General features: G+C 38.0%; 1 protein-coding gene across 9 annotated transcripts in view; it reads left to right on the top strand.

Moving 5' to 3' along the window:
* Positions 1-27,008, top strand: part of Macrod2 (mono-ADP ribosylhydrolase 2) — a 2,026,216-nt gene that overhangs the window by 1,126,972 nt on the left and 872,236 nt on the right. For all 9 annotated transcript variants that reach the window (NM_001428715.1, NM_001428716.1, NM_001428717.1 and 6 more), the window contains 1 exon segment: positions 20,525-20,646. In NM_001428715.1, coding sequence (NP_001415644.1) covers positions 20,525-20,646 — 122 coding nt within the window.

Below are 27,008 nucleotides of genomic sequence, written 5' to 3' on the forward strand. Positions count from 1 at the left end.
AGGATGTGATGATGGTTAACTGTGATTGTTAACGTGACTGCGTGTCAAGTCACTTCAAAGGCATATATTAGGTGTGTCTGCAAAAGAATTTTTTGGTGATTTAGATGACGGAAAACTGACCTTGACTATCCTATGGGTTGAGTCCTAAGTTAATAACACAGGGAAAACAAGTAGAGTTCCAGCATTTTTCTTTCTCTGCTTGTTAAATGCAGATGCAGTATGACTGGCCAACTTAAGCTACTACTTCCATACCTTACCCTCCTGAGCCAAGCAAACCCTTATTTCCTTAGTTTCTTTTTAGGTGTCATATTCAGCAACAAGAAAGGCAATGGAGACAAAGGAGTTTAGAATCCAGTGAGGGTACACTAGGTCATAATCATAAACTAAATATGGCAGTTTACAAGGGTCATTCTACAAGATTACCATCAGAATTAACCAAGATATAACTGCATGTGCTTCATAACTTGTTGAAATGGGTAGTGGGAGCAAAAATTCAAAAGATAATTATTCTGATGCAAGATTTAGGTAGGAGTACATTTTCTAAAGTCTGAGGTCATACCAGAAGACATTAGGGTATCCAACTATGGTTGTAAAGGGAGTGCTATATACCCCACCCCAAACCCAGTCCCTGCCTCAGACTTCAGTGACTCAGAAAATAAAGGAAATTAACCTAATTGTGAAGACAGCAATTGGCTCCATTACAAACATGGACCATTCCTTTTCCTTTGCTATTCATAGAGGTCCCTTAGCAGTAGCAGAGGGAGGAATTTTCTCACCAAAGCCCTGCCTTTATGAGGCAATTTCTAGACAAGCCAAGATTCTGAGGTAGACAGAGTTCACTTTGGGACAAAATATGGAGACTTAAACCCAGAAAAGTGAAGGAAGACTAAGGCCTTGACCTGGGAGGAACTGAGGTATGCTAAGGCCCTGATCTGGGAGGAGCTAAGTGTAAAACAGTTCATCTATTTCAAACCCTTCCTTTACTGAATGCATTTACACAAATCATCAAGTCTCTCATAAAGAAGAATGAGGAAGATGTACAGAAAATCAACTTTACTGGGTTGCTGTTAAAAAGCCATGTTTCTCAGAGGCTGCAAAGTGGACCAGCTAGCTCCTAAGATGAAGAATATCTTTGTATCTTGAGAGCATTTTCAGGACAATTTTCTTTCCATCCTCTGGCCTCTGTGCTTCCTCTAAGATCCTTCCTCCACTCCAAAAAAGTATATGCAAAGTTTTTAAAACCCGAAACCAGAGACAGTTTCTTCTAATTTAATGACAGCCAGGACTATGATAGCTTTTGCCATTAGGAGGAATTTACCTTGTGATTCCAACGACTGACAGATCGCAGAACCTGAGGACTAAATAAGAAGGCTGGACATTTAATCCATGGATTTCTGATCCAGGGCCACATTCTTTTTTAAAAATAGATATTTGCTTTTATCTCATGTGTAGTAATGTTTTGCCTGCATGTGCATATGTACACATTATATTTGACTCATGCCTGTAGAAGTCAAAAGAGGGCATCTTCTGATGAAACTTGTGTATTGCAGGGCTTGAGCCACAATGTGAGTACTGACAATGGAATCCAGGCCCTCTGCAAAGGCAGCAAGTAAAGTTAACTACTATGTAGCCAGATCCAGTGACTAGATCCTTACCTGCAGGGGTCACATTTAGAGAAGGGCCATCACTGTCTTTATGGCGTTCAATCGTTTTGTATCTGTGTGTTTGCTCATCTTCACTTCATGAGAACAGTAGGAGGCAAGAACACACATGTTTCATTTAATCCCGTGGAAATGTCGACATTATTCTATCAATACAATCACCTTTGGCAATTCCACTAGAAAGGTTAATTGTGTTGTTCTGCAAGATCTTTCCTGTAGCAGTCAAGTCTACCCTGGAAGCTTACTAATTGTATTCAAAGTTTGGCTGCTCACAACAAACGAAACTGTAAAGTTGATAAAAGTCTATTAAGATATGTTGTTAATATTGTCTGCTGTGTGTCCAAACTGCCGTGCAGCATAGCAGCTTTGGGAAATTACTCAGCTCCTTCATTCATTTCTGTTTTAGAATGTCTCTGGACACCTAAGCTGCTAAAAAAAAATAAAAACAAATATCATGCCTAAAGTAAACACTAAAAAAATCTTTTGTTTCAAGCAATTTGAATGGGCTTCTTGATTAATGTAATCAATGTATTATAATTAAGTATCTAAAACTTCCTTTGAAGTATACTGTTCTGGCACATGTTCAAGTCTACTTTTACAAAGCTGTAGTATTGATAACAATGGAACACAACTTACATCTGACTTGGGGCAAAGTTGTCATCAGTTCTCAAAGCAGCACTGCAGGCTAGGGTGATCTGAATGCATGTGATAGGATGCATCTGAGTCGTAAAAATATTGAGTGTGCTTCCCGTTTTCCATTTGTTATTTCTCTCTGTGTATGTGTGTGTGTGTGTGTGCATGTATTGTAACTATGTTTGTTTCCTATTTTTAAAACATAAGATGATATCTTTCAAGACTACAAAAGCTGTGTAAATCATTGTAAGCTATGGGAGGAAATTTCTTTGTTAAAATATAGCAGCATAATTAGCTGCACAAGAAAAATACTAATTGTTCTTATGTGAGATATCTTGCCAAGGTGTTGTTTGTTTCCATTGCAAATAGCAATCCTATGGAAATGCAGAAAGTTTATTCAGGCTATATATAAATAGTTCAGAAAGAGTCAATGTAACATTATGTTAATTAACATAAACTAAGAAATATTTATTAGTGAGAGTTATCCTTGGCACTTTATGTATAATGTACACACAAACTACATATACACACGCACACACACACACACACACACACACACACACACACACACACACACATTATAAAAACATGTTCCAGTGAAGACAGAAGGAGGAACAACTAGGTAATATAAATTCTTGGAAACTGAAAAACAAAACTTTCAAATAAAACGAAGCATAAAAGACAGGAAACATCTGAAAAATAAGCCAAGGAAATATTCTAAAATGCGGCAAAGATCAAGTATTTACAAGAAAATAGAGAGAGGTTTCCAGGGCTATAAACTCATCCATTAAGGATTCTTGAATGAGGTTTTGGTGGTATTTTAGTGACAGTCTAGCCCACTTCCTTCTCCCACTGTAGCCTAAAGGATGAACTATTACTTGCCATCAATTCGTTTCCACTACCATAGCAATTGGACCTCAATCTACCGTAAAAGCCTCCAAACCGACTGGAAGCAGAGGCCTAAGATTCACTGATCACACCTTCAAGGTCCAAAATAAAAGTTTAAAAGTCTATTTACAATTTTAGGAAAAGGATTCTAGAAAAAAAGGAAAGGAGAACAATCGACTTATAACAAGAAGTTTATCTTGGTCTATTGTGTATTGCTGTAATAGATTACTGGTGACTGGATAATGTATAAAGACAGGAGGGTTGTTTGGAATACAATTCTGATGACAAGAGTGTGCAGATAGTTTAGTAGCTTCTCCTTGAGTGATATTATACCAGAAACTGCAACAGCCATAACCACAGTCAAGCACAGGAAGGAATAAATCCACTTATCCTTGCTTTCTCACCAGCTTGTTGCTGTCTTTCTTTACTCTGAGACACCTCAGAGTTCCACCAACAAAATTGTGGTTTCCACATTTGTGTTCGGTCTAACCACTTTCACAATGGCTCTTCCCAACTCAACTAAGAATGGAAACAATCCTTACAGGCCAACCTGCTCAAGATAATTTCTCACTGAGACTCTCTCCCCAGGTGGTTGGAGGTTGTGACACCTTTACTGTCAGAGGTCGGTAGCACCATCATTATGTCAGGAAAAACTAGCACTCTAGGTTGAAAATAAACTACTAACAAGTGAAAATGCATACATATAGAAAATTCCAGACACACAGTGTTCTGGAAGGAATTCATCAAGGTAAATGTCTATAACATCAGTAATAAGGTGAGACAGAAAAGGAGAGAGGATGCTAGAATGGTGAGGAACAGAGGAACAGGAAACATGAAATCAGCACCCATCCGACTAGCATTTAAAGACTCAAATGTAATGGTGAAACACAGAAGATCACATTGCATTTCCAGCAAGGCACATTATGAATAGAGGAAAGTCAGTGCTCATCCCATCCCGCATGCTGGGTACTGGGCTTTGTGTTTTCCTGTGCGATTTGTTATTTATTTCTATAATGAACTTGACAATCAGTATTCTTCTTACAGTTTAGGAGAATGAATGGCCATACGATTATATCACACAGACTTGTACGGCTAAAGACATGATCCAACAGTTTAGAATGTATACTGCTCTTGCAAAGGACTTGCATTTAGTTGCCAGTAACCATGTTGAGAAGCTCACTACCACCTGTGAATCCAGCTCCAAGATATCTGACTCCTCTACCCTCTACTTAGATGAACATTCTCTCTCTCTCCCTCTCTCCCTTTCTCCCTCCCTCCCTCCTTCCCTCCCTCCCTCCTTCCCTCCCTCTCTCTTCTCTCTCTCTCTCCCTCTCCATCTCATATGCTTGCACACTCTTTCTGACATACACACTAATAAAAATTAAATATTAATATTTATGCATTTTATGTGTGTGGGTATTTTGTCTCCATGTAAGTCTGTGATCCATGCTTATGCCTGGTACTATATAGGCTACAAGACAGCATCGCATTACCTGGGAGTAGACTGGATGTGAGCCATGGTGTGGATGCTGCCAATCAAATCCAGGTCCTCTGAAGAACAGCCAGTATTCTTAACTGATGAGGTCATCTATCCACCTTCAAGAATAAATAATTTTTAAAAGCTTTTGGCTTTGCTAATTTCTGACATAATTATAGATTCCACTGACAATTTTTTCCCTATCTCTAGATGATGCTTTATAGTATAATTTTAATCCTACATGTGCAATATCTACTTCATTAACATTAATTTTTTCACCATAATCACTAGCCATCTTATCAAATCTAAGTCATGACTTCTTCTCTAAATAAAACTGAGAATGCTTTCTAATAAGCCTATACAAGAGTATATTTTAGAGAGCAACATGGTTCGTTATTAATTAATTAATTTAAGGTATTTCTTTCTTTTTAAATCCTGATTTCTTTAATTAATTTTTAGATCTACTGTACAAAGGTTTCATTCCTGCCTTCTGAGTTCCCATCACAAGGTCTTTCGTTTTCGCTTCTGTGATTTTGCACTAATAGTTTCCACTAAATAGTCTTTCAGAAGCATGTGTTAAGCTCTTTGTATCTTGTTCTCATAATGCATCAGGACTGAAAGACTCTGTGGTAGACTGATTCTATGTCAGGGCCAACATAGGCAAAGAAAAGTAAACTGTGAAAATCTGCCTCAGTGCTAGAGAATTAGTTACCTTTAGCTGTAGGAAAAAAAAAAAAACATGACCTTTTCTTTGTCTGCTCCACTTGTATGTTTTATCTTTATGGTGGTGAGAAGCTCTCAGAAAGTTTGATAAATTTGACAATTTGTGTCCTAGCCATTATTCAGTCTAACTTGCTGACACCCTCTGTCCCACAGAGACAGTTCCTCAGAATCAGTTTTAATATGCATCCCACTTTCCGTTACACTAGAATTGACATCAAAATGTGGCAGCTTCCTTTTGACACTATATAAGGGTCTACCTCTATTTTATTGGCTGCCTGGACCACTGTAATAGCTATCAACTCATTCTTTATAGACAAAGGCACGGGGCAATGATCCCATGTCGTAAGTTAAATCCATAAATATAACGCACCTTCTCAGTACAGATATTTGTACACATTTTTTAGAAGGTATGTCAACACAATGTTCCAAGTATTCTGTTCTCAGTTTCTAATAAAGATTCTTCTCGAGATCATAGTTGTGGTAGGATACTTGTGGAGATGTGTGCACACAGATGTAGTACAGATGTTATGTATTTAGGCACTGGACTCTAAAGAGTAGAGTTGACCTATGCATTGAACAGTCACAGAAAGATGCCAACACCAATTCCTTTGATGGAGATGGAGGTTTCTTTTTATAGGGATATCCCTTTCCCCTCCCCCACCTCAAGGAATGTGACTGGTGCTCCCATTAGCAGTTTGTCACTCTATGTGGAATGTCATACTCCATTTTGTGACTCAAAAAACAAAATCATTCTCGAAAACAAAGGAGATTTATTCCAATAAGAGCCCTACGTAAGTGAAGGAAATGTCACTTTTGGAAACTGTGTTTCTTTAATTGGCTCTTGCAAAGCAAGACAAAGAAGTCACTTCATTGTCTTTTGGTTCCTTTTCCTTCTAGAAAAGTCACTGGAAAGAATCTAATAACTTTAATCCTAGTACAATGCTCTTGGAATCTACTTTCACAGTCATGTGCAGTGCAGTTTTTAGAAAATGTTCAACTGGGTTTGAACTTTGAAGAAACAAACCCTTGGCTCTGTAAAACTTCATGATGAATGATCACCAGCAGTGTAACTGGATTCCATTGCTTGCCCAGGCTAAGACAATCCACTCTACCTCATTGTTTTCTTTCATCCATTGCACCACCTCTGGTTAGACAGATGACAATTGGACAGACTTTTATTTAATCATTCCTAGGTTCCCTAATTATCCATTAAGCAACTGTTCCCATAGAGTTCTTGGCTGTGTGGAAGACAGACACTGATCTATCATTTATCCTGCAGAGGAAGCCTGGTAGTACTTCAGCAAGGTAAGAGTCTGAGAAGCACAGTGTCTCAGAAACAATCTAAAAGCAAATGGAGTTGTGTCTACCTCCAGTGACTAACAGTGCTTGGAATCATGGGGAAGAATTGTCATACTATTGGAGACCCCAGTTTGGAGAAATGTTAAAAGTCAAAGTAGTAATAATTTAACATAAATGTTATCAGATACCAAAGAAAGGAGAATAGGTGAAAATTAACTCTTATGGTAGGATATTAGACCCTATTTTCAGGAAAGCTAAATTCTCCTTGGGTCTCATGGAATGGGAGGAGTTTGAACAGACAAGTGTTATGGACAGGCCATTCCAAATTCCAGGGCATTTCTAGAACCAGAACCAGTAAAACAAACAAACAAACAAACAAACAAACAAGCAAACAAGCAAAATGACCCACATGGTGAGAATGAATGGAATACTTGCTTCACAAACCTGGCACTCCTGGGCATGGTGTCTCAACCTGTAATCCTAGCACTTTGAAAAAGAAGCTAGAAGATCCCTACAATTTCAAAACCAGCCTAGGCAGCAGAGCAGGTTCCAAGCCAGACGTGGCTCCTAGTCCCCAAACACCAGCACCTGATGAAATGTCATTGTTAATAGGTCCTTTTGAGTAAGAGACAGAGTCCATGGGTCAGCGGATGATTACAGAAGAATTGTTCTTATCTGGGCTTGTGGTGGTGACTGAGAGCTGATACATATCCAGGACCTCAGTGCACCCCTCAAAACATGTCAGTTCTCCCCTAGTCACTGTGTTCAATTGCAATTCCAGTGGAGACTTACAATCCTTCATTTTTGTGAGCCACATGGGATTTCTAAAAAGCTTGCCTTCTCCTTGAGTCCTAATACAGTGCTGTTTCTCATGTCCCAGAAAAGGCTAAGTTGCTGTAATTTCTTAAAGAAAAACAAAGGACTTATTATCATCTTCGTTGAAAAAGTCATATTGTCTGTCTAGGCTTCTTTCTCCCCCTCCCCCTTACTGTGGAAGCAATAGAAATACCATGTCTTTGACTCACTTCCTTCAAGGATATGTTCTCTTTGAGTTGGTTGTAAATTGATGTTGAGCATTGGGATTTTGTTCAGCTTCCCACACTCCCTCCCTGACCCATCTCTATTGGAAATCACACCATTGTAATCTAGATGCCCCCAGTATCCTGTGAAATTTCAACGATAGCAAGTCATTGACTATAGGATTTTCCACTGTACATATTATAATCTGTATGATTTTTTAATGGCTATGAGTAACAAGTTCAATTTGAAACAGGAAACAGACCCATTAGCAAGGTCATTTTTTGTTGTTTTTGAACAAGGACAGTCTTAACTACTTCTTTGGTAAGGGGAGATAATACAAAATTAAAGATGAGCTTTGTCTCTTACATTTCTTAAAATATAGAAAACATTTGGGAACAAAGTGATTCAATAATATCTTATTAAAATGAGCTTAAAATATCACAGCTCTGAAAGAAATGAAGTGTGGAACATGTCCCAAACATAACAGTGTTAATGCCATCTAAAACTGAAACCAACACGCCAGTTGACCTTCTGAAGCTCAAAATTATATGAGATATCTATGTGTGTTCATCAGATGAAAGTGCAAATATTGGTTACCACCTAATTGTTTAATCTTAGACATAGAGAGTTATAGTACCAAGGAAACTAAGCAAGCAAGCTAAAAGCCACTTTTAAGAGAAAAGGAAAAGCCACCTCACAGGGTCAAAGCAAATCATATTATAAGGCAATGTACATATTAGTTTATTCTAAACTCATTAAAGAAGATGACTAACTATAGTCTCTGTGGATGTAGAAACTCATCATGTAACTCATGAAGTATACAAGAATTATTTAAAGTAAAAAAGCTGGTGCAATTGAAGAGCTGACTTATATTGTTACCGAAGTCCTCTGCACCTCTGAAAGAAAACATTTTATGGACAATTGATTGTTTCTTGAAGTACAATAAGGAAAAAAAGCAAGTTTGAAAACCTGTCTTTGAAAACAGTGCCCTACATGGAAAGAAAAAGCAGCATTTATTTTGTAATGCGATCAGGGGGTAATTCAATTTCCTGTTAACTGAACTTGAAGTATTCACTTTCAGGTCACCGATTGGTGTCACTTATCATATAAATTGGTCAATAAGATTTACAAATAGTACCTTCAGTGTTTGGTTTTTCTGGTTGTATCTCTAGAAAAGAAGATCAATTTAATTCCATGCACTGGTTTTCTCCTTAAAAATTCGTGCGATTTGAATATGATTGACAGAGCATGGTATCATTATGCAGACTGTTAGGTGGACCGATTATACTTATGAATACAAGAGTGCAGTGAATGAAAGCAAATGTAATTGATTCTACACTTGGTCTGACTGTTCATTAACAGTGTGAATGTAGCACAGTCACTCCTCAAATGGAAAGTGATGAGACCAACCTATCTGCACTCTCACATTTGTTTTAAAATTCATTATGATAATATTTTATTTCCACAGAATGTTTTAGCTGCATCTGTTTTGCCAAGGAGAAGTCTGATTGAATCTATGTAAATAGCTCTACTGCTTTCGATATTTATTAGGCATTCTACTCACACATTTTTCAATTTATACTTTTTGGAAATGATGAGGGGCTCATCTGTGTACTCGCTTAAAGGCCACCTTCTCCGCTACCCTCCATTTCTATGTAGTTCAGACTAATTTCCCAGGATAAATAGGGATGGGGGAAGCACGTGGCTTCAAAACAAAAGCTGAATTATCAACTGATTGATTTCAGAAAGAGATGAGCAGAAAAGGTTCCATTTGTCTTGCCACACTCGAGCCTGATGAGACACAAAAGGGCCTGCCCCCTCATTTTCCACACCTTTTCAAGGGGCTGCATTTGAAATGTTGATTAAATGTACAAATTACATTTCTGTGCTCTCGGCTTTCTTCAGTGAAATGAGAGCACTGCTCAAAGGCTGCTTTTCTTTCTGTGAGTGTGGAGGTAGACACTCTGGGGAAGAAGGATGATACAACAGCCCCTAGAGACTTACGATGCAGATTCTGAAACCTCCACACCCGGCCTTTCCTGTGTCCACAATGTTTTGCCTGGCTCTAAAACAAAGGAGCCAACAAAGCCATGCCAAGCCCGACATTTTTTTTTAATTAACTTGAGTATTTCTTATATACATTTCGAGTGTTATTCCCTTTCCCGGTTTCCGGGCAAACATCCCCCTAATCCCTCCCCCTCCCTTTCTTTATGGCTGTTCCCCTCCCCATCCTCCCCCCATTGCCGCCCTCCCCCCAACAATCTAGTTCACTGGGGGTTCAGTCTTAGCAGGACCCAGGGCTTCCCCTTCCACTGGTGCTCTTACTAGGATATTCATTGCTACCTATGAGGTCAGAGTCCAGGGTCAGTCCATGTATAGTCTTTAGGTAGTGGCTTAGTCCCTGGAAGCTCTGGTTGCTTGGCATTGTTGTACATATGGGGTCTCGAGCCCCTTCAAGCTCTTCCAGTTCTTTCTCTGATTCCTTCAACGGGGGTCCTATTCTCAGTTCAGTGGTTTGCTGCTGGCATTCGCCTCTGAGTTTGCTGTATTCTGGCTGTGTCTCTCAGGAGCGATCTACATCCGGCTCCTGTCGGTCTGCACTTCTTTGCTTCATCCATCTTATCTAATTGGATGGCTGTATATGTGTGGGCCACATGTGGGGCAGGCTCTGAATGGGTGTTTGACATTTGAATCTAGGAACTCCCTTCCTCACACCAGTCTCCAAACTACATTTTGTTTACAGGGAATAAATATACTCAACTCAGAGTCCCGTGTTGTCTGGCTCTGACTTTTATTAAATCAGCAATTGAGTTCTTAAGATTATTGGCCTGAGACCTCTATACTTGTGATAGTATTAATCATATCCTTCTTTTTATGGGATCATATTTGTCTTAGACCGCAGTCTGTAATTGATACATATGTGTATCAAAAACTCAGCTCACAAAACTAGGTCTGGGAAACTGCACCGTGGCTTTTAAATTATGGAAACAAATGCTTTTCTATTGCTCTCATCAAAAGAAAGGGTCTATATCACTCAATATGAAAAAAACGTGCTGCTCCCTCTCCCACGCCATGGCAGTTACAGCTAACAGAATAAAGTGTTAGTGGTGCAGTGTGCCTTCTGCGGCTATGTTATAAAAGGTACCATTGCGCATGCTCTTGCTTTTAGGAAGCTGAGCTGTTGTGTATGTAAAATGTTTTGTGGATGCCATGCTGTGAGAAAAGCCAAACATCCATACAGAGAATATGTTTCTCATACGAGAATCAAGGATGTCATTGGAGAGAATGACAGCCCTCCAACCTTTGGACATTATAGTCTCCCACAACTCGGAAAGCAACTGAAGTCTTGAGCTGTATTCTAGACTCTAAGCCACGCCTCTGGAAGTCCCCTTTAAGAATTTCGACAAATGGGATCTCATAAAACTGCAAAGTTTCTTTCTGTAAGGCAAAGGACACTGTGGTTAGGACAAAACGGCAACCAACAGATTGGAAAAAGATCTTTACCAACCCTACAACAGATAGAGGGCTTATATCCAAAATATACAAAGAACTCAAGAAGTTAGACCGCAGGGAGACAAATAACCCTATTAAAAATGGGGTTCAGAGCTAAACAAAGAATTCACAGCTGAGGAATGCCGAATGGCTGAGAAACACCTAAAGAAATGTTCAACATCTTTAGTCATAAGGGAAATGCAAATCAAAACAACCCTGAGATTTCACCTCACACCAGTGAGAATGGCTAAGATCAAAAACTCAGGGGACAGCAAATGCTGGCGAGGATGTGGAGAAAGAGGAACACTCCTCCATTGTTGGTGGGATTGCAGACTGGTACAACCATTCTGGAAATCAGTCTGGAGGTTCCTCAGAAAATTGGACATTGCTCTACCTGAGGACCCAGCTATACCTCTCTTGGGCATATACACAAAAAATGCCCCAACATATAAAAAAAAGACACGTGCTCCACTATGTTCATAGCAGCCTTATTTATAATAGCCAGAAGCTGGAAAGAACCCAGATGCCCTTCAAGAGAGGAATGGCTACAGAAAATGTGGTAAATCTACACAATGGAATACTACTCAGCTATCAAAAACAATGACTTTATGAAATTCATAGGCAAGTGGTTGGAACTGGAAAATATCATCCTGAGTGAGGTAACCCAATCACAGAAAAACACACATGGTATGCATTCATTGATAAGTGGATATTAGCCCAAATGCTTGAATTACCCTAGATGCACAGAACACATGAAACTTAAGACAGATGATCAAAATGTGGATGCTTCACTCTTTCTTTAAAAGGGGAACAAGAATACCCTTGGGAGGGAATAGGGAGGCAAAGATTAAAACAGAGGCAGAAGGAACACCCATTCAGAGCCTGCCCCACATGTGACCCATTCATATACAGCCACCCAATTAGACAAGATGGATGAAGCAAAGAAGTGCAGGCTGACAGAAACCGGATGTAGATCTCTCCTGAGAGACACAGCCTGAATACAGCAAATACATAGGCGAATGCCAGCAGCAAACTACTGAACTGAGAACTGGACCCCCGTTGAAGGAATCAGAGAAAGGATTGGAAGACCTTGAAGGGGCTTGAGTCCCCATATGTACAACAATGCCAAGCAACCAGAGCTTCCAGGGACTAAGCCACTACCTAAAGACTATACATGGACTGACCCTGGACTCTGACCTCATAGGTAGCAGTGAATAGCCTAGTAAGAACACCAGTGGAAGGGGAAGCCCTTGGTCCTGCTAAAACTGAACCTCCAGTGAACGTGATTGTTGCGGGGAGGGTGGTAATGGGGGGAGGATGGGGAGGGGAACATCCATATAGAAGGGGAGGGGGAGGGGTTAAGGGGATGTTCGCCCGGAAACCGGGAAAGGGAATAACACTCAAAATGTATATAAGAAATACTCAAGTTAATAAAAAAATAAAAAAAATAAAAAGAATTCTTTGGAAGACATAAAAAAAAAGAATTTCTGACCTACAAAGGAGATATGAAATAGCAGAGACACGGTTGCTACACTGAACCACATTTTGAAGTAACTACTTGCATAACTGTACCTGTATAGCAAAACTAGACATTGAATGTATACAGACTGTAGGGTCAGGTAAAGAGATTCATGCTAAGCACATGACACATATACAAATATGCATCATTTCCATCAATGTGTAATAACCTTGGAAGCATTTATGAATAATAATCTTATCTTTTGATAGTATATGTCTCCACATTGATCAATGACTGTGGGCTGAAACTTGGGTCCTTAAACATCGAAACCAATTGTTTTCTGTATTACCCTTTTTATCTCTAATAGTTCGTCACAGTTTTTTTTCAATTTCTTTGTCTATGGTGACAATTCTGAAATATATTACTATGTGATTATGGAGGATTTGCTTATTTTAGCTATATTAAAACTTTAAAGGTATATGCTAATAATATAGGAGAAAATGCTCATTTTGTAGTAATAGAAAAACTTGTCTATTCAAATATATAGGTGTAGTGTCTAACATGTTGGTGTTTAAAATTGAATTGAATAGTGAAATGAAAATAGTAATTTTTTTTTATTTCCTGAAACATTGAGCAAAACCCTGCCCTTTTAAGTGCCACCTATAACCTACGCTTACCTGAAAATAATATTTTAATAAAGAGAAATAATTCATTACAACACAATAAAAGCAAGGTATACCTGATAGGTCCACCGTTTTAAATGTCTTGGTATTTTTCCTTAAGAACCTTTTGTTATTTATAATGAAAACGAAGCTTATCTTTGAAATGTGAACTAGCAATTGTTGTACAGATAAACTGGGTCATGAAATAAACAAATTTTTAAGTAGATAATTTCTCAGTTATATAAGTTGAGTACTATAGACAGACAGGTATAACTGTCTCAGTGGCGTTCAGAAGTTAAAAACACCTTTTTTTCTTCCATTTTTATTAAAGTGGGTATTTCTTGTTTACATTTCAAATATTATTCCCTTTTCCTATTCCCTGTCCATCAGCCCCTTCTATATAGGTGTTCCCCTCCCCATCCACTCCCCATTACCACCCCTGCAACAATCCCCTACACTGGGGGACCCAACCTTGGCAGGAACAAGGGCTTTCCCTTCCACTGGTGCCCCAACAAGGCTATTTACTGCTACATATGAAGTTGGACCACAGGGTCCATCCATGTATAGTCTTTGGGTAGTGGTTTAGTACCTGAAAGCTCTGGTTGGTTGGCATTTGTTGTTCTTGTGGGATCGCAAGCCCCTTCAGCTCCTTCAGACCTTTCTCTAATTCTTCCAACGGAGGTCCTGTTCTCAGTTCAGTCGTTTGCTACTGGCATTCGCTTCTGTATTTGACATGTTCTGGCTGTGTCTCTCAGGCAAGATCTATCTGGTTCCTGTCAGCATGCACTTCTTAGCTTCATCCATCTTACCTAGTTTTGGTGGAGACAAATATATATATGTGACATATATATATGTCACATGTGGGGCAAGCTCTGAATGGCCATTCCTTCAGTCTCTGCTCCAAACTTTGCCTCCCTATGCCCTCTTATGGATATTTTTGTTCTCCTTTTAAAGAAGGAGTGAAGCATCCATATTTTGGTCATCCTTCTTGACTTTCATGTGGTCTGTGCTTCCAGGGTAATTCAAGCAGTTGGGCTAATATCCACTTATCAATGAGTACATACCAAGTGTGTTTTATGTGATTGAGTTATCTCACTCAGGATGATATTTTCTAGTTCCATCCATTTGCCTATGAATTTCATGAAGTAATTGTTTCTGATAGCTGAGTAGTACTCCATTGTGTAGATGTACCACATTTTCTGTATCCATTGCTTTGTTGAAGGGCATCTGGGTTCTTTCCAGCTTCTGGCTATTATAAATAAGGCTGCTATGAACATAGTAGAGCATGTGTCTTTGTGTATGTTGGAGCATCTTTTGGGTATATGCCCAAGAGAGGTATAGCTGGGTCCTCAGGTAGTTCAATGTCCAATTTTCTGAGGAACCTTTGGACTGATTTCCAGAGAGGTTGTACCAGTTTGCAATCCCACCAACAATGGAGGAGTGTTCCTCTTTCTCCACATCCTCACCAGCATCTGCTGTCATCTGAGTTTTTGATCTTAGCCATTCTGACTTGTGTGAGGTAAAATCTCAGGGTTGTTCTGATTTGCATTTCTCTGATAACTAAGGATGTTGAACATTTCTTTAGGTGCTTTTTGGTCATTCAATAATCCTCATCTGAGAATGTTTCGTTTAGCTCTGTACCCCATTTTTAATAGGGTGATTTGGCTCTCTGGAGTCTTTCTTCTTGAGTTCTTTGTATATTTTGGATATTAGCCCTCTATCAGATATAGGAATGGTAAAGATCTTTTCCCAATCTGTTGGTGGCCGTTTTGTCCTAACCACAGTGTCCTTTGCCTTACAGAAGCTTTGCAGTTTTATGAGATCCCATTTGTCGATTCTTGATCTTAGAGCGTAAGCCATTGGTGTTTTGTTCAGGAAATTTTCTCCAGTACCCATGTGTTCCAGATGCTTCCCTAGTTTTTCTTCTATTAGTTTGAGTGTGTCTGGTTTGATGTGGAGGTCCTTGATTCACTTGGACTTAAGCTTTGTACAGGGTGATAAGCATGGATCGATCTGCATTCTTCTACATGTTGACCTCCAGTTGAACCAGCACCATTTGCTGAAAACGCTGTCTTTTTTCCATGTGATGGTTTTGGCTCCTTTGTCAAAAATCAAGTGACCATAGGTGTGTGGGTTCATTTCTGGGTCTTCAATTCTATTCCACTGATCTATCTGCCTGTCTCTGTACCAATACCATACAGGTTTTTTTTTGTTTTGTTTTGTTTTTATCACTATTGCTCTGTAATACAGCTAGAGGTCAGGGATGGTGATTCCCCCAGAAGTTCTTTTACTGTCGAGAATAGTTTTAGCTATCCTGGGCTTTTTGTTATTCCAAATGAATTTGCAAACTGTTCTTTCTCTCTCTATGAAGAATTGAATTGGAATTTTGATGGGGGATTGCATTGAGTCTATAGATTGCATTTGGTAAAATGGCCATTTTTACTATATTGTTATGAACACTTTTAGCTCTTCCACAGAGCCAGTGTTCAATTCCCAGTAACCACATGGCAGCTAGAAGCCTTTTGTAAATATCGTCCCCAATCATTTGTTGCCTGCTCTGTCCTGCATGGGCATTAGACACTCATGCAGTGAAGTCACACATGTGGCCAGAACACCCAAAGACATGCAATTTGTTTAAATATTAGAAAAGTAAAGTAAGCATAATAAAATATCTGCTGTTCACAGTCATCTTCGCTGTTTTAGTTTCTATAACTTTCCAAGCACATAATCTCTGTCATTAATTGCTTGTTATCTTTTCAATGATGCTAGGGCTCACGCTCTCTTCTATGTCTCTGAACATGTGTTGCACTAATAGTAGCATGCTTAACATAACTTCATTCATCCTTGTTCTATTGCTGTTTGCCATGCATCTTGAATAACTTTTCACATTTTTCATGTTCTTTCTTAATGAAATATAATGTCTCCTTGTAAAAATGTACTATTATTGACCTAGTCTCTATTGCTGTCTTCTAGGCTGTTTTTGTTTTTTGCCTACCTCATGCAATAGTGTTATAAAGGACATGTGTAAGTGGTTATGTGCATATGAGAAAGTATATTATCCACAGGAAATAGTCCTCCAATTATACCACTCTCTAGGTCTAAATACTTGAAGAGTTATATTTTTCACAGTTGTAGTTAAATCACCCTGTCTGTGGACAGTGCTAATTACACATCACTTTATAGACATACTTGTTAAACTTGAGTCATGATTCATAGTCATTTATCTGAACAAAAATGAATTAGATTACTCAAGATCTATACTTCCATTCCTGATAAGCCCACAGAAAGGACATATATCTGACATTTGCAAAGATTATCATTAAACTCCATCATAATACTTTGAAGATGAAATCCCCACCACTACCACCACCACCACCTGTTTTGTATGGTGAAGATTTGGGGTCATCTTACGAGATTTGGGAAGTGACTGAATGGATTTGTAATATAATAGCTATACTAGGACATAGTGAGAAATAAGAACACAGAGCTCACTACAGAAAGTGGATGTATTCCTGGAAAAAATATATATAGAGATATAGATAGATAGATAGATAGATAGATAGATAGGTAGATCGATAGATAGATAGATAGATAGATAGATAGATACACATACATACATACATACATACATGCCTCTGCCCTTTCTCCTCCCTCTGCTTTATGGTTAACAAAGGTAAGCATTTTCTTCCACCACATGCTCTTAACACACATAAGAGATAATTTTTCTGCCTCTATTTTGGTAAAATACAGTCGAGCAAGCATTTCACTGACCGAAGCCTTTGAACCCATCACCCAAGATAACTGTTTCCTCTTTTAAGCCATTTCTCTCAAAGTATTTGTCACAGCAACAAAAAGATGTGACCGATACAACCACCTTTAGCTTTGAAGGCTGAAACCCAAAATGGAGCGAGACTTCCCTAGTTCACACAGCACATAGTGACAGACTTGGGTCTTCTGAGTGGGAGTCAGCTGTCAAGGTGTAAAGGCAGAAGGTCCCTTAGAGGCTGACGCTGCTTCTGGAAACAATAATATGCATCATTCTGTGAGGTTTGCCAGTCACGAGGCAATGAGTTTAGTGATTCTAATGTTATTATCTGTCCCAAGGGATTGAGAACGCAGGCTTAAGATAAGGCGTTGCTCTTTTTTTTTTTCTTTTTGCACGAGTGTGTACCTGTACCTTGAGAAGATATTATTTATTTTGAAAAATATAAATAAATCCAAAGATCATTAATGTTACAGGAACTGATTTTTCTAATTTTTCTTTCTTATATATTCAACCAAAGAATTTTAAAATTGATATCGTTAAAGTCTAGCCTGTGATATTTGGGATATCTGAAAGTACACTTGCGATGACAACCTTTGAGCCTCCTAACCGTGTTCAAGTATTATTTGTTTTTCTGTTTGTGTTTATTTTTATTTATTGTCCATATATCATTCATACTACATCTGCATCATTTATAATGTTAAATATTAATGATGCTGTACAACACTGAAGAAATGACATCAAAGAAACTGCTGATTTAAAAAAAAAAAGTAAAACAAGTCAGAGACCCGTAAAAATGATGGCTTATTCTGGGCACTTGATCACATACAGGCAGAATTGAAGTTAGATGCAGTCCATCTGACTGTAATTTATATCAGGGAAAATGAAACTATATAGAGTAGTTACTAATAAGTAAAACGAACAATTAAGATAATGAAAGAAAATTCCCTTGAAGTCTCATATTGATTCACCTCCAGTTTTGTGAATCTGAGAGGTCATTGTGTTGGTCAATAACAACACTTGATCTTGGACGCTATAAATTTAATAGAGAGCATAAACTACGGAGATCGATATTTTGATATTGGCGAAGCTCATTTATAGGCTGTTTGTTCTCAGACTTGTAAATGAAACGAAAAGCTGCAGAAACACAAGGGACCACTTTTTGAGAACCCCACTTAGGCTATGGTAGCCATCGATGGCTAAAAGGAAGCACCGGAAGGGTTTTATTTGGTCACCACTACCAGTTCTCACAGGCTCCTCCCCTCGCAGGCTCCTCCCCACCATGGTTCTTCCCACAGTGCCTCTGAGACCTTTCTTTGTTCCTTTGGATCATGTAGACTCATCTTTCATAGCGTCACATAAAAAACACTTTTTCATCTACTCTATTTACATAGTGGGGAGACATGACCATGTTCATTTACATAAGGAGTGATGGAGAAACAGAGGTTCAACTTATTCTATAAGAAAGAGAGCGCCAAAGTGGCCCCACTACCTTCCCCCCAAATTAATCAGGGTACCTTGGTCTTCTAAGAAGCACCATGTATAACACAAGTTCCTACAGTCAAATGTATTTGGAGAATAACATTCTATAACTCCCTCCGAAAGTCACAAGTCATCAGAGGACACTAAGTGCCCAGAGATGACCTACACTAAAGTGGATTGTGTATCTTAATTTTACCCCATAGGCTCTTATTTGTAGCCCATACGCGACCACAACTACAGCCACTGGGACAGTGCTTTATAAAGCTTAGTGTTGCCCGTCCCCAACAGCCCCACCTTTGTATACATTTAATGATTTGGAATACCATATCTGGGTATAAGCAAGTAACCCACAGGGATAAAATAAAGCAGGGTCCTGCTCCCCTGTAGTCTAGCATCCATTAAAAAATAGCAGCTAACATAACATATTTGTATGAAAGTTTATTGCGTAGGGTACCAAACTCCAATTTTCTGAATATGTGTAGTTTGTGTTATTTTATTGCAAAATAATGATGTCATTATATACTTTGTGTACAACTTCATTTCACTTTATTCTCCATTTCTCTGCTGGGACAGTTACCACGACAATGAGAACCAGGCCCACCTGTGAAACAACATCTGCAGACATTCAGTGCTGTAGATTTTCTGCCTACTTTGATCATATGACATCATCTTTAATACTGTCTGGCAAGAGTTTAAATATTGTTTTAGAATTAATCGTTGAAATCCATGCTTGAAGGGCCTTTCTCAAATATCATGTAATAGTCTCAATATTTAGCAGGGGACCAGCCAAGGTTTTTTGTTTTATGAGTCTCAATTCAAATTTTATGTACAATTTTAATTGTGCCACATTTCTGTTTTCACAAAGCGCTCTTATTCTTGTCCTTGTTAAAACTAAGTAGTGCTGATTAGCCAAAATAAATAATTTTATTTCATTATAATAGCTTGCTAACACAGACCAAAGTATATCTCTTTGATCAAACTTGATTGGTTCTTATAACTTAAATCAGTGAAATGTCATAATTGTTCAATTAACATAAAAAACTAGGAAGTAAATGTTACAAAGTATTTCAAGTAATTTGGATCAAAATTTCATTTCTTCTAATCTTGTTTTGACTTTGAAATGAGGATAATCTTTCCGTAATACTCCTGAATTTAAGAACTTACAAATGGGGAAGCTGGAGCCTAGCATGTATGACAAGGCTCTGGGTTCAACCCCAGCACTTCACCAGTTTACGTGTGTATAAAAATGGGGAAAAATAGCAGAGTGTTGGAGGTGTCTGTGTATAAGTAAAAACAGTTAAATTTTGTGTTTTTAAACTCACAAGGAGGTTCAAAAGCATAGATTACTCTGAGAGAGTTTAGTATGTTAAAAATAAGATACAGACCATCAGTTAATGTGTGTACATACTATTATTCCTACAACTGTTCATGTTTGTGAAGACTAAACAACTTAAAATTGTTTGTAGCCGTTTGAACTTTGTCATTGTAGGATTGGGATTGTGATAAAACTCTCCTGGTGAGGTTTTCAACAGTCCCTTTACATCATATGTCTAATCTACAAGGAGAGTTGTGTCTAGCGTTGACACTTCCTTCCCCTGTTAATACAGATACTCATTCTGCAGGCAATTATTTCTTGCTTTATGTACCACCCAGGATTTGTCTTCTGCCAGGGTGCCAGTTATGCACAACTTATTTGATAATCTGTCACTCTTGGACTATACCACTGGAATAGTTCAATGTTAGTGAAATTCTTTTCGTTGGTGTCACGCAGTCCTGGGAAGGTGGCCTACCTTGAGAGGGTATGGTCCCTGGAATCTTTTACAATGAAGCATTTATGTTGTCTATATTTCTTAGCTTGCCTGTCTCCAAGCCCCAACACTGATATCTAAATTAAAGAATGCTCCAGTTGTGTGAAAAGTAAATAGTGCTTTGCTTACTGTAGTCTCCCTTCCTTTGCTTTTGCAGATGTCATCCACACCGTAGGGCCAATAGCCAGAGGCCACATCAATGGTTCCCACAAGGAAGACCTTGCAAATTGCTATCAATCATCCTTGAAGCTGGTGAAAGAAAATAACCTCCGATCAGTTGTAAGTACTTCGGAGTTCTTTATTTTGCGTTCATCCAAGCTTCTGCACAAAGAAAAAAGCCAGTGCTGAGCTTAAAATAGCACTGGCCATTTCTTTTACATTGAAACACATTTACTACATGTGTGTACATGTTAGCTCTCACTTTAGCCTTTTGACTGGGTGAGTGTAAGTTCCCACATCTACAACTGTGTGCAGTGTCAACGTATGAATCTTCAGCTTCAGGTGACATTCAGAAGCTTACTCTGTGTGTTTTTCCTGACTTTATTAAATCTCAATTACACCAGGAACATAAAACTCTGAGCCTTACCCAACAGTAAGTCAATTTTCTCTAGAATAAGTTAATTTGCCTAAGATCTCTCAAGTTTTTTAATCCACAGAGATTACAACCTTGCTGAAGGGGTAGGGTGGGCAAAAGGTTAAACTTTCTTTTCAGTACTAAGAAGGCTGACTAGACCTCAGAATTACTTGGGAATGAGTGGAGTTAGGTTTGCAAGGGGAACATTAAAGGTGTTATTTACAGGTGTTATTCCTTTACAGGTTATTGCTATACTTGTTACTGTGGCTGTCATTACAAAGAGTCTTTTTCAGTGTACCATGGAAAGTTCACTTGAAATGAAGTATTTTACAAGCCAATTATACCTTATAATACCTTATAATGTTTGCATACTAGTAACATCTATGTATATAATGTATTCAACCTATTTATTTAAAAAGTATATGTTTGCAAGTTAATCAGTACCTAAAACCCAACCCCACAATGGTTTGTGTGTGTGTGTGTGTGTGTGTGAGAGAGAGAGAGAGAGAGAGAGAGAGAGAGAGAGAGAGAGAGATGTATGCAGGCATCTCCATCCATGAGTATGATGTGGTGTGGTTTCCAGAGGTTGAAACTTAGGATGCCTTCCTCTTATTTTTAGAGTGAAGACCTCGTACTCAGATTGACTTTACTGGTTGACAAGGTCCCTGTACTGGACAAGGTCCAGTACTAGGGTTATAGTCTGTTCCAGTTTCCTTCCTGGTGTTGTGATAAGGGATTCTAAACCAAAGCTCCTTAGTAGAGAAAGAAGGTGTTTTGACCTTTAAATGCATCAATAATAGAAGTGAGAGCAAGAACACAAACAGGAACTTGAACTGTACAGTACCACTGCTGTTGTTGGCTCCCTCACAGGCTTGTGCTTAGCCAGCTCTCTTAGACGGCTCCAAGAGCAAGGAGTCATGCTGTATTCCACAGGCATTCTGATTTCAAACAGCAATAAAGACAGTCCCCCACAGACACACTCAGGGACCAATGTGATCTTAAAATCCCTCGACTGAAATTCCCTGCTTAGGTAACTCTAGGTTATGTCAAGTTCACAGTTAACTGGGACGCAGACGCACATGTGCACTTGGCTTTGTACATGGATGCTTGCTGGGGATCTTAACACAGATCTTCATGCTTTTGCAACCCTTTACCCACTGATCTGCTCTTACAGCTCCAAGATGCTATTAGAAGAGAAAGCTAAAAATCAAAGCAAATGACCAAAAATATGACCCATGGTTCCTTTGATCTCTATAGGAAAATCAAAGCAAATATGCATTTGGGAATAATAAAAAATATCAATATGACTAGTTGATTTTACAAGCAATGGGCTAAAGTGCCTATAAAATAGATAACCATATAAGTTTATACCTTGGAATATAGATGTTAATATCTGAAAGAGCTAGTAAATTTATAAGTATTTCTAGTGATAATCTTTTTAAAAGGAAACAACAAGACATTCCTTCCAACTGCTCAAAAGCTGCATTCCTCATTTTAACAGAGGAAATAAATGATCCTTAGGTATGATCACTTTAAATCAATATGTATAAGAAAAGGACTAAGAATTACATGCTACGAAGCGTTCAGACCATGTCCAGATCTTGTCATCTTGAAGTTAGAACTAAGTCTACCTTCATTTTTTTAATGATGACTTTGAACTGACCACCTGACTTGAAGAAAATTAGCAGACAATGCCGAACTAAATGTATATGAATGTTGGTAAACAAATATGGAGAAGATATCTGTTGAATCTGAAGTGAAATGCTAAACTTAATTAGCCTCGTGCTTGGGTGGTTAATTGGAAAGGCTATCAACCTTTTGTTCTTTATTCTTTAATGTAATCTGCTTTGCTTTATCTCTCTCTCTCTCTCTCTCTCTCTCTCTCTCTCTCTTTTTCTCTCTCTCTCTCCCTCCCCCACCCCGATCCCTCCTTCCCTTCCTTTTCCTTTCCATATCTTCTGGCAAGAGACAATGGAACTGATTATTTCATATGGTGGATCATATTCTTTTTATTTTAAAGATTTATTTATTTATTATTTATGAGTACACTGTAGCTGTCTTCAGACATACCAGAAGAGGGCATCAGATTTTATTACAGATGGTTGTGAGCCATCATGTGGTTGCTGGGAATTGACTGGAAGAGCAGTCAGTGCTCTTACCTCCTGAGCCATCTCTCCAGCCCATTCTCGACCTCCATTAAACAAATCCTTACACTGAAGACACCAAATTGTAATTATTTGCAGGGAAATGGAATATTTGTAGGCAGGTGAATATGGCAGGTTATGTGTTTTATAATACTATACATTGTAGATATACCACAATTTATAAGTCTGTATTGGTGTTAGAAGTAGCATAGTTGTTAAGATGGACATTAGACTCAACTTGATCATATTTCTTTACTAGAGAAGTCACTGATTGATCCTTGAAACAGCTTCATGAGTTTTACAAGCATGAGATAATGCTAGCTATCCAATGGTTCCTTATATCTGGAAACAAGCTACAGGATTGTGATATCATCTGTCTGTGGCTATATATTCTTGAGATCTGCAGATATTTGGTCTTCTAGTATTTTGCTGTCAAATGACTTTATTTTTACAAAATAAATTAGATGGTGAATAAATTACTGAGCAGCTGAGACTGAGAAAGGAAAAGTTCGAGAGAACTTAAAGGGATCTTTCTGACAGCCTTTTGAATATAGTTAAGATAAGTTTATCTTATGTTATAGTTGTTTGAAATAGTGACAATCATTAAATAAATCAGAGAGTGATGTCATAACAACCAAAAAGCATTTAGAAATCAGGTGCTTTAGCTCATTGGTTATATTGTAGGTCAAATATTCGCTATAAACCACAGTTTTAGGAAAATTCTTATTCTTTCTTCTTCTCTGCCTATTCTTTAAGATGTTTTTTAACTGAATACCCTATGTGTGTTTTACAAAGGAAAAGTAAAGCATAGCAATATAATGATCTGTCTGAAGGAGTATTTCCTGTCTGTGAATGTTTGTCCATGGTATCATCAATACCATGGACTAGTTAAATGGAGGCTTATAATCTGATGTTATGATGAGTTTTAAATGATGATTTAAATCTGACCAGTGGTTCATGAATCCTAGACCCAATTTCTCCAATATCTAATTCTTCCAACCTAAGTTCAAATATAATTTTGTTGTATTTTTCAAAGTTTGTACTTGCCTTCGGAAAAATTCTAATGTATGAAAATTGATTTCTTAACAAATTTGAGGTCAATGGTTCTAATATAGATAAAGGTCAATGAAGAGGGTAATTAGAATTTAAAATAATAAAACATTAGAAGCAGACATAATAATTAAAGAGAATCACAAAGGGTTCACATTTTTGTTTATGTTTTTCTATAAAACCTTTGGAAAGACAGGGGCAAATAAAAATAGGTCTTGGAATATCATTAACCTGTACCTTATGGAACCTGAGAATTGTATAGCCAAGCTGGCAAGAGTCCAGCACCTGAACTGCTTTGAATTTTGAATGATTACTAAGCAGTAAGCATAGTCAAGGAAGTCAAAACATATGTACATTAAGGGTAAATTGAAGGGAAGATTAAATAAGATACTTAAGACAATAGTCTTTGCATCAAATATTACTAACAAGGTGACGGTAGTCGACAGTTCGGCTGAGATGACTGTAGAGAAGTTTCTGTATAAATCGGTGGTTGTTTCCATCTGAGAATCTCTAGTAGTCTCCTTTGATGTTCACCCTCAGGCTCTCAAAGCCTAGAAGACTGATTTAATAACCCCAGTGGCTTTACTTATTCTTCGGCAGGATAGACAGACATGACTCCATTTTGCTCCTAACGGCTTTAACAATGTATTGGTATCTTGGTGAAACTTCAGTTGTGAACAAAGTGAGTATTGATGGTGAAAGAAAGGAGGAAATATTCAAATTGGACAAGGGCTGCTAAGTAAAAGAACATTTGTATCTGCTATCACCAAATAGCATCAGAAATAGAATTAATATTGACTTACATTTCATGTTGCTTTCATTGATTTTTTGAACATAATTTGTGGATTTTCCAAGTCTTTCTTGACCTCTATTTTAATATCATCCCGCAGTCTTCTGTAGCAAACTCTTACTATCAGGTTCATTCTCAGGAATCTAAGCCTTGCTATGCTAAAACATCTCTAAAGTTTCCCCTCTAAGCATCAACTAAAAGGCAAAATTTTCATTTATCACTGAAATTATTGACTCACAAAAACTCTTCTAATGATGAAATGTTATGCACCCAGTTTACATTTGTTGAGTGAAAGCTTGTAATTAAAAAAAGATGCTCTGTTGGAGAGTTGATGGTAATCAGAATGTAAACCAGATTTTACTTGGACTAAGATTATTTTCTTAGGAAGTAAAGTTAATAGTTAATATAGTTTAGTGGTTTATATGGTAATGGGCAAATACAGAAGTGGTGTGCACTATAATGGGACAGATTACTGTAATTTTTGTGAGTTTTATTCTAGTTTAATGTATTAGGTGGGAAAAGTATGATATATTTTTACTGCTAAGAACCACCCAGTACAAATAGAGATCTCTCAAAACTAAATAATGTTCCCGTCATGACTCAGATCTTGAGAAGTAACAGCTTTTAATGAGAACGAAGGCAGCTCTGTACCTTCAGTGCTACCTCTAGGCATGGCAGTAATAAGTAATTTTGGAATTCTGCATGGGTCTCATTCTGGTGTAGGTTTTCATTTTAAGGCGTAGTCAAGTGAATCTTATTTTCTTAGACAAGTTCCCTTCTGAGAGGGTTGCCATGGCAATGAGTTCTCAGACAGAAATCCTTAAATGTTGGTTTTTATTTCATTATCTGAGTTTCTATTACAGACCACATCAATCAATGCAGTCCCCTCTTGAAGAAGACTTTCTGCAATCGTAAGGAGCTGGCCCTTTAAGTCTTTACCTCTGCTCCTCTGCTTAACTTGATGTCGCCATTTCCCAGGCAGCCCTTCATCTCAAAGAACCCATTTTGGAGAGCCATGTATTTGATCTTCCTTCTCACTTTCTTTTGAGGCAGCATCTAGGCTTTTTTCTCTACTGTCTTCCTTTATAAAGAATGATGCAGTCTCATGTCTTTCCTGGTCAGGTTTCTCCCAGCAGAGTGACTAATGACACTATTAATAAATAACAAGAACAAAATAATTTTCCATTTGAGCCTGACTTTATGGTTTACAACAGTGAGCTGCTGTATACCCTCTCATTTGTGTTTCTAGTTCTCTAGCTAACTGCCTGTGTTTCTTTGGTTCAGGCAAAGTGGGGAAATAAGACTGAATGAAGACTCTCCCTTTCTGTCTTTCCAAAATCATTCCCTTTAATGGGATTTCTTTATCTGGTGTAAAGTAAAAAACAGTTCATGATAGTATACTCAGTGGGGCATTTTTAGTATTTGGGAGGCAAGTGTCTAAGCATAGGTCATAGGGTACAGAAGAGGAAAAACACGCACTATTATACATACATATATTATGGAAATACATACATACATTATTCCTAAAACCAGACAGAGACAGTGATATACCTAATCCCATGTTCATGTACTTCACAACTTTTCTTCTGGTGGCCATACAAAAATGATTATTTGTATTATTGGGAAGTAAATTGGTTACTTAGTGATGAAATATAGAGTAATATGATAGTTAATAGTCTTGAACTCTGACTTCATGCCAGGCTTTTCATTTCAATCAGCCCTTAAACCAGCCTTGAATTTACAAAGTGCACGAGAATTGGGGGTGTAGTGAACCATGGCAATATAGTACCAGTACATGAAATTCTCCAAGAATAATTACTAAAAGGTAAGTGATTCTTCCGTTTTACATATGAACTGGAAGAACAATAAGGAAACTCTTCCAGCATCTTACTTAATGACAAAAGAACAGGTCAGGTTGAAGCTGAAGCCTTTTCAGTCCTGGGGCTTAGCCTGTGTGCTCTTCACGCCCACTTTGTCTGGTTTTGCTAGTGTGTTGTTGTTGCTCATTGGATCTTTTTTTTTTTTTGTTTAAATTTGTGTGTTTTTTACTAAAACCACTGTGGGTCTGATTAGAGTACTACTG

Source organism: Rattus norvegicus, chromosome 3 (genome assembly GCF_021556685.1).
Source record: "Rattus norvegicus strain SHRSP/BbbUtx chromosome 3, alternate assembly SHRSP_T2T, whole genome shotgun sequence".
In the NCBI taxonomy this organism is placed as follows: domain Eukaryota; kingdom Metazoa; phylum Chordata; class Mammalia; order Rodentia; family Muridae; genus Rattus; species Rattus norvegicus.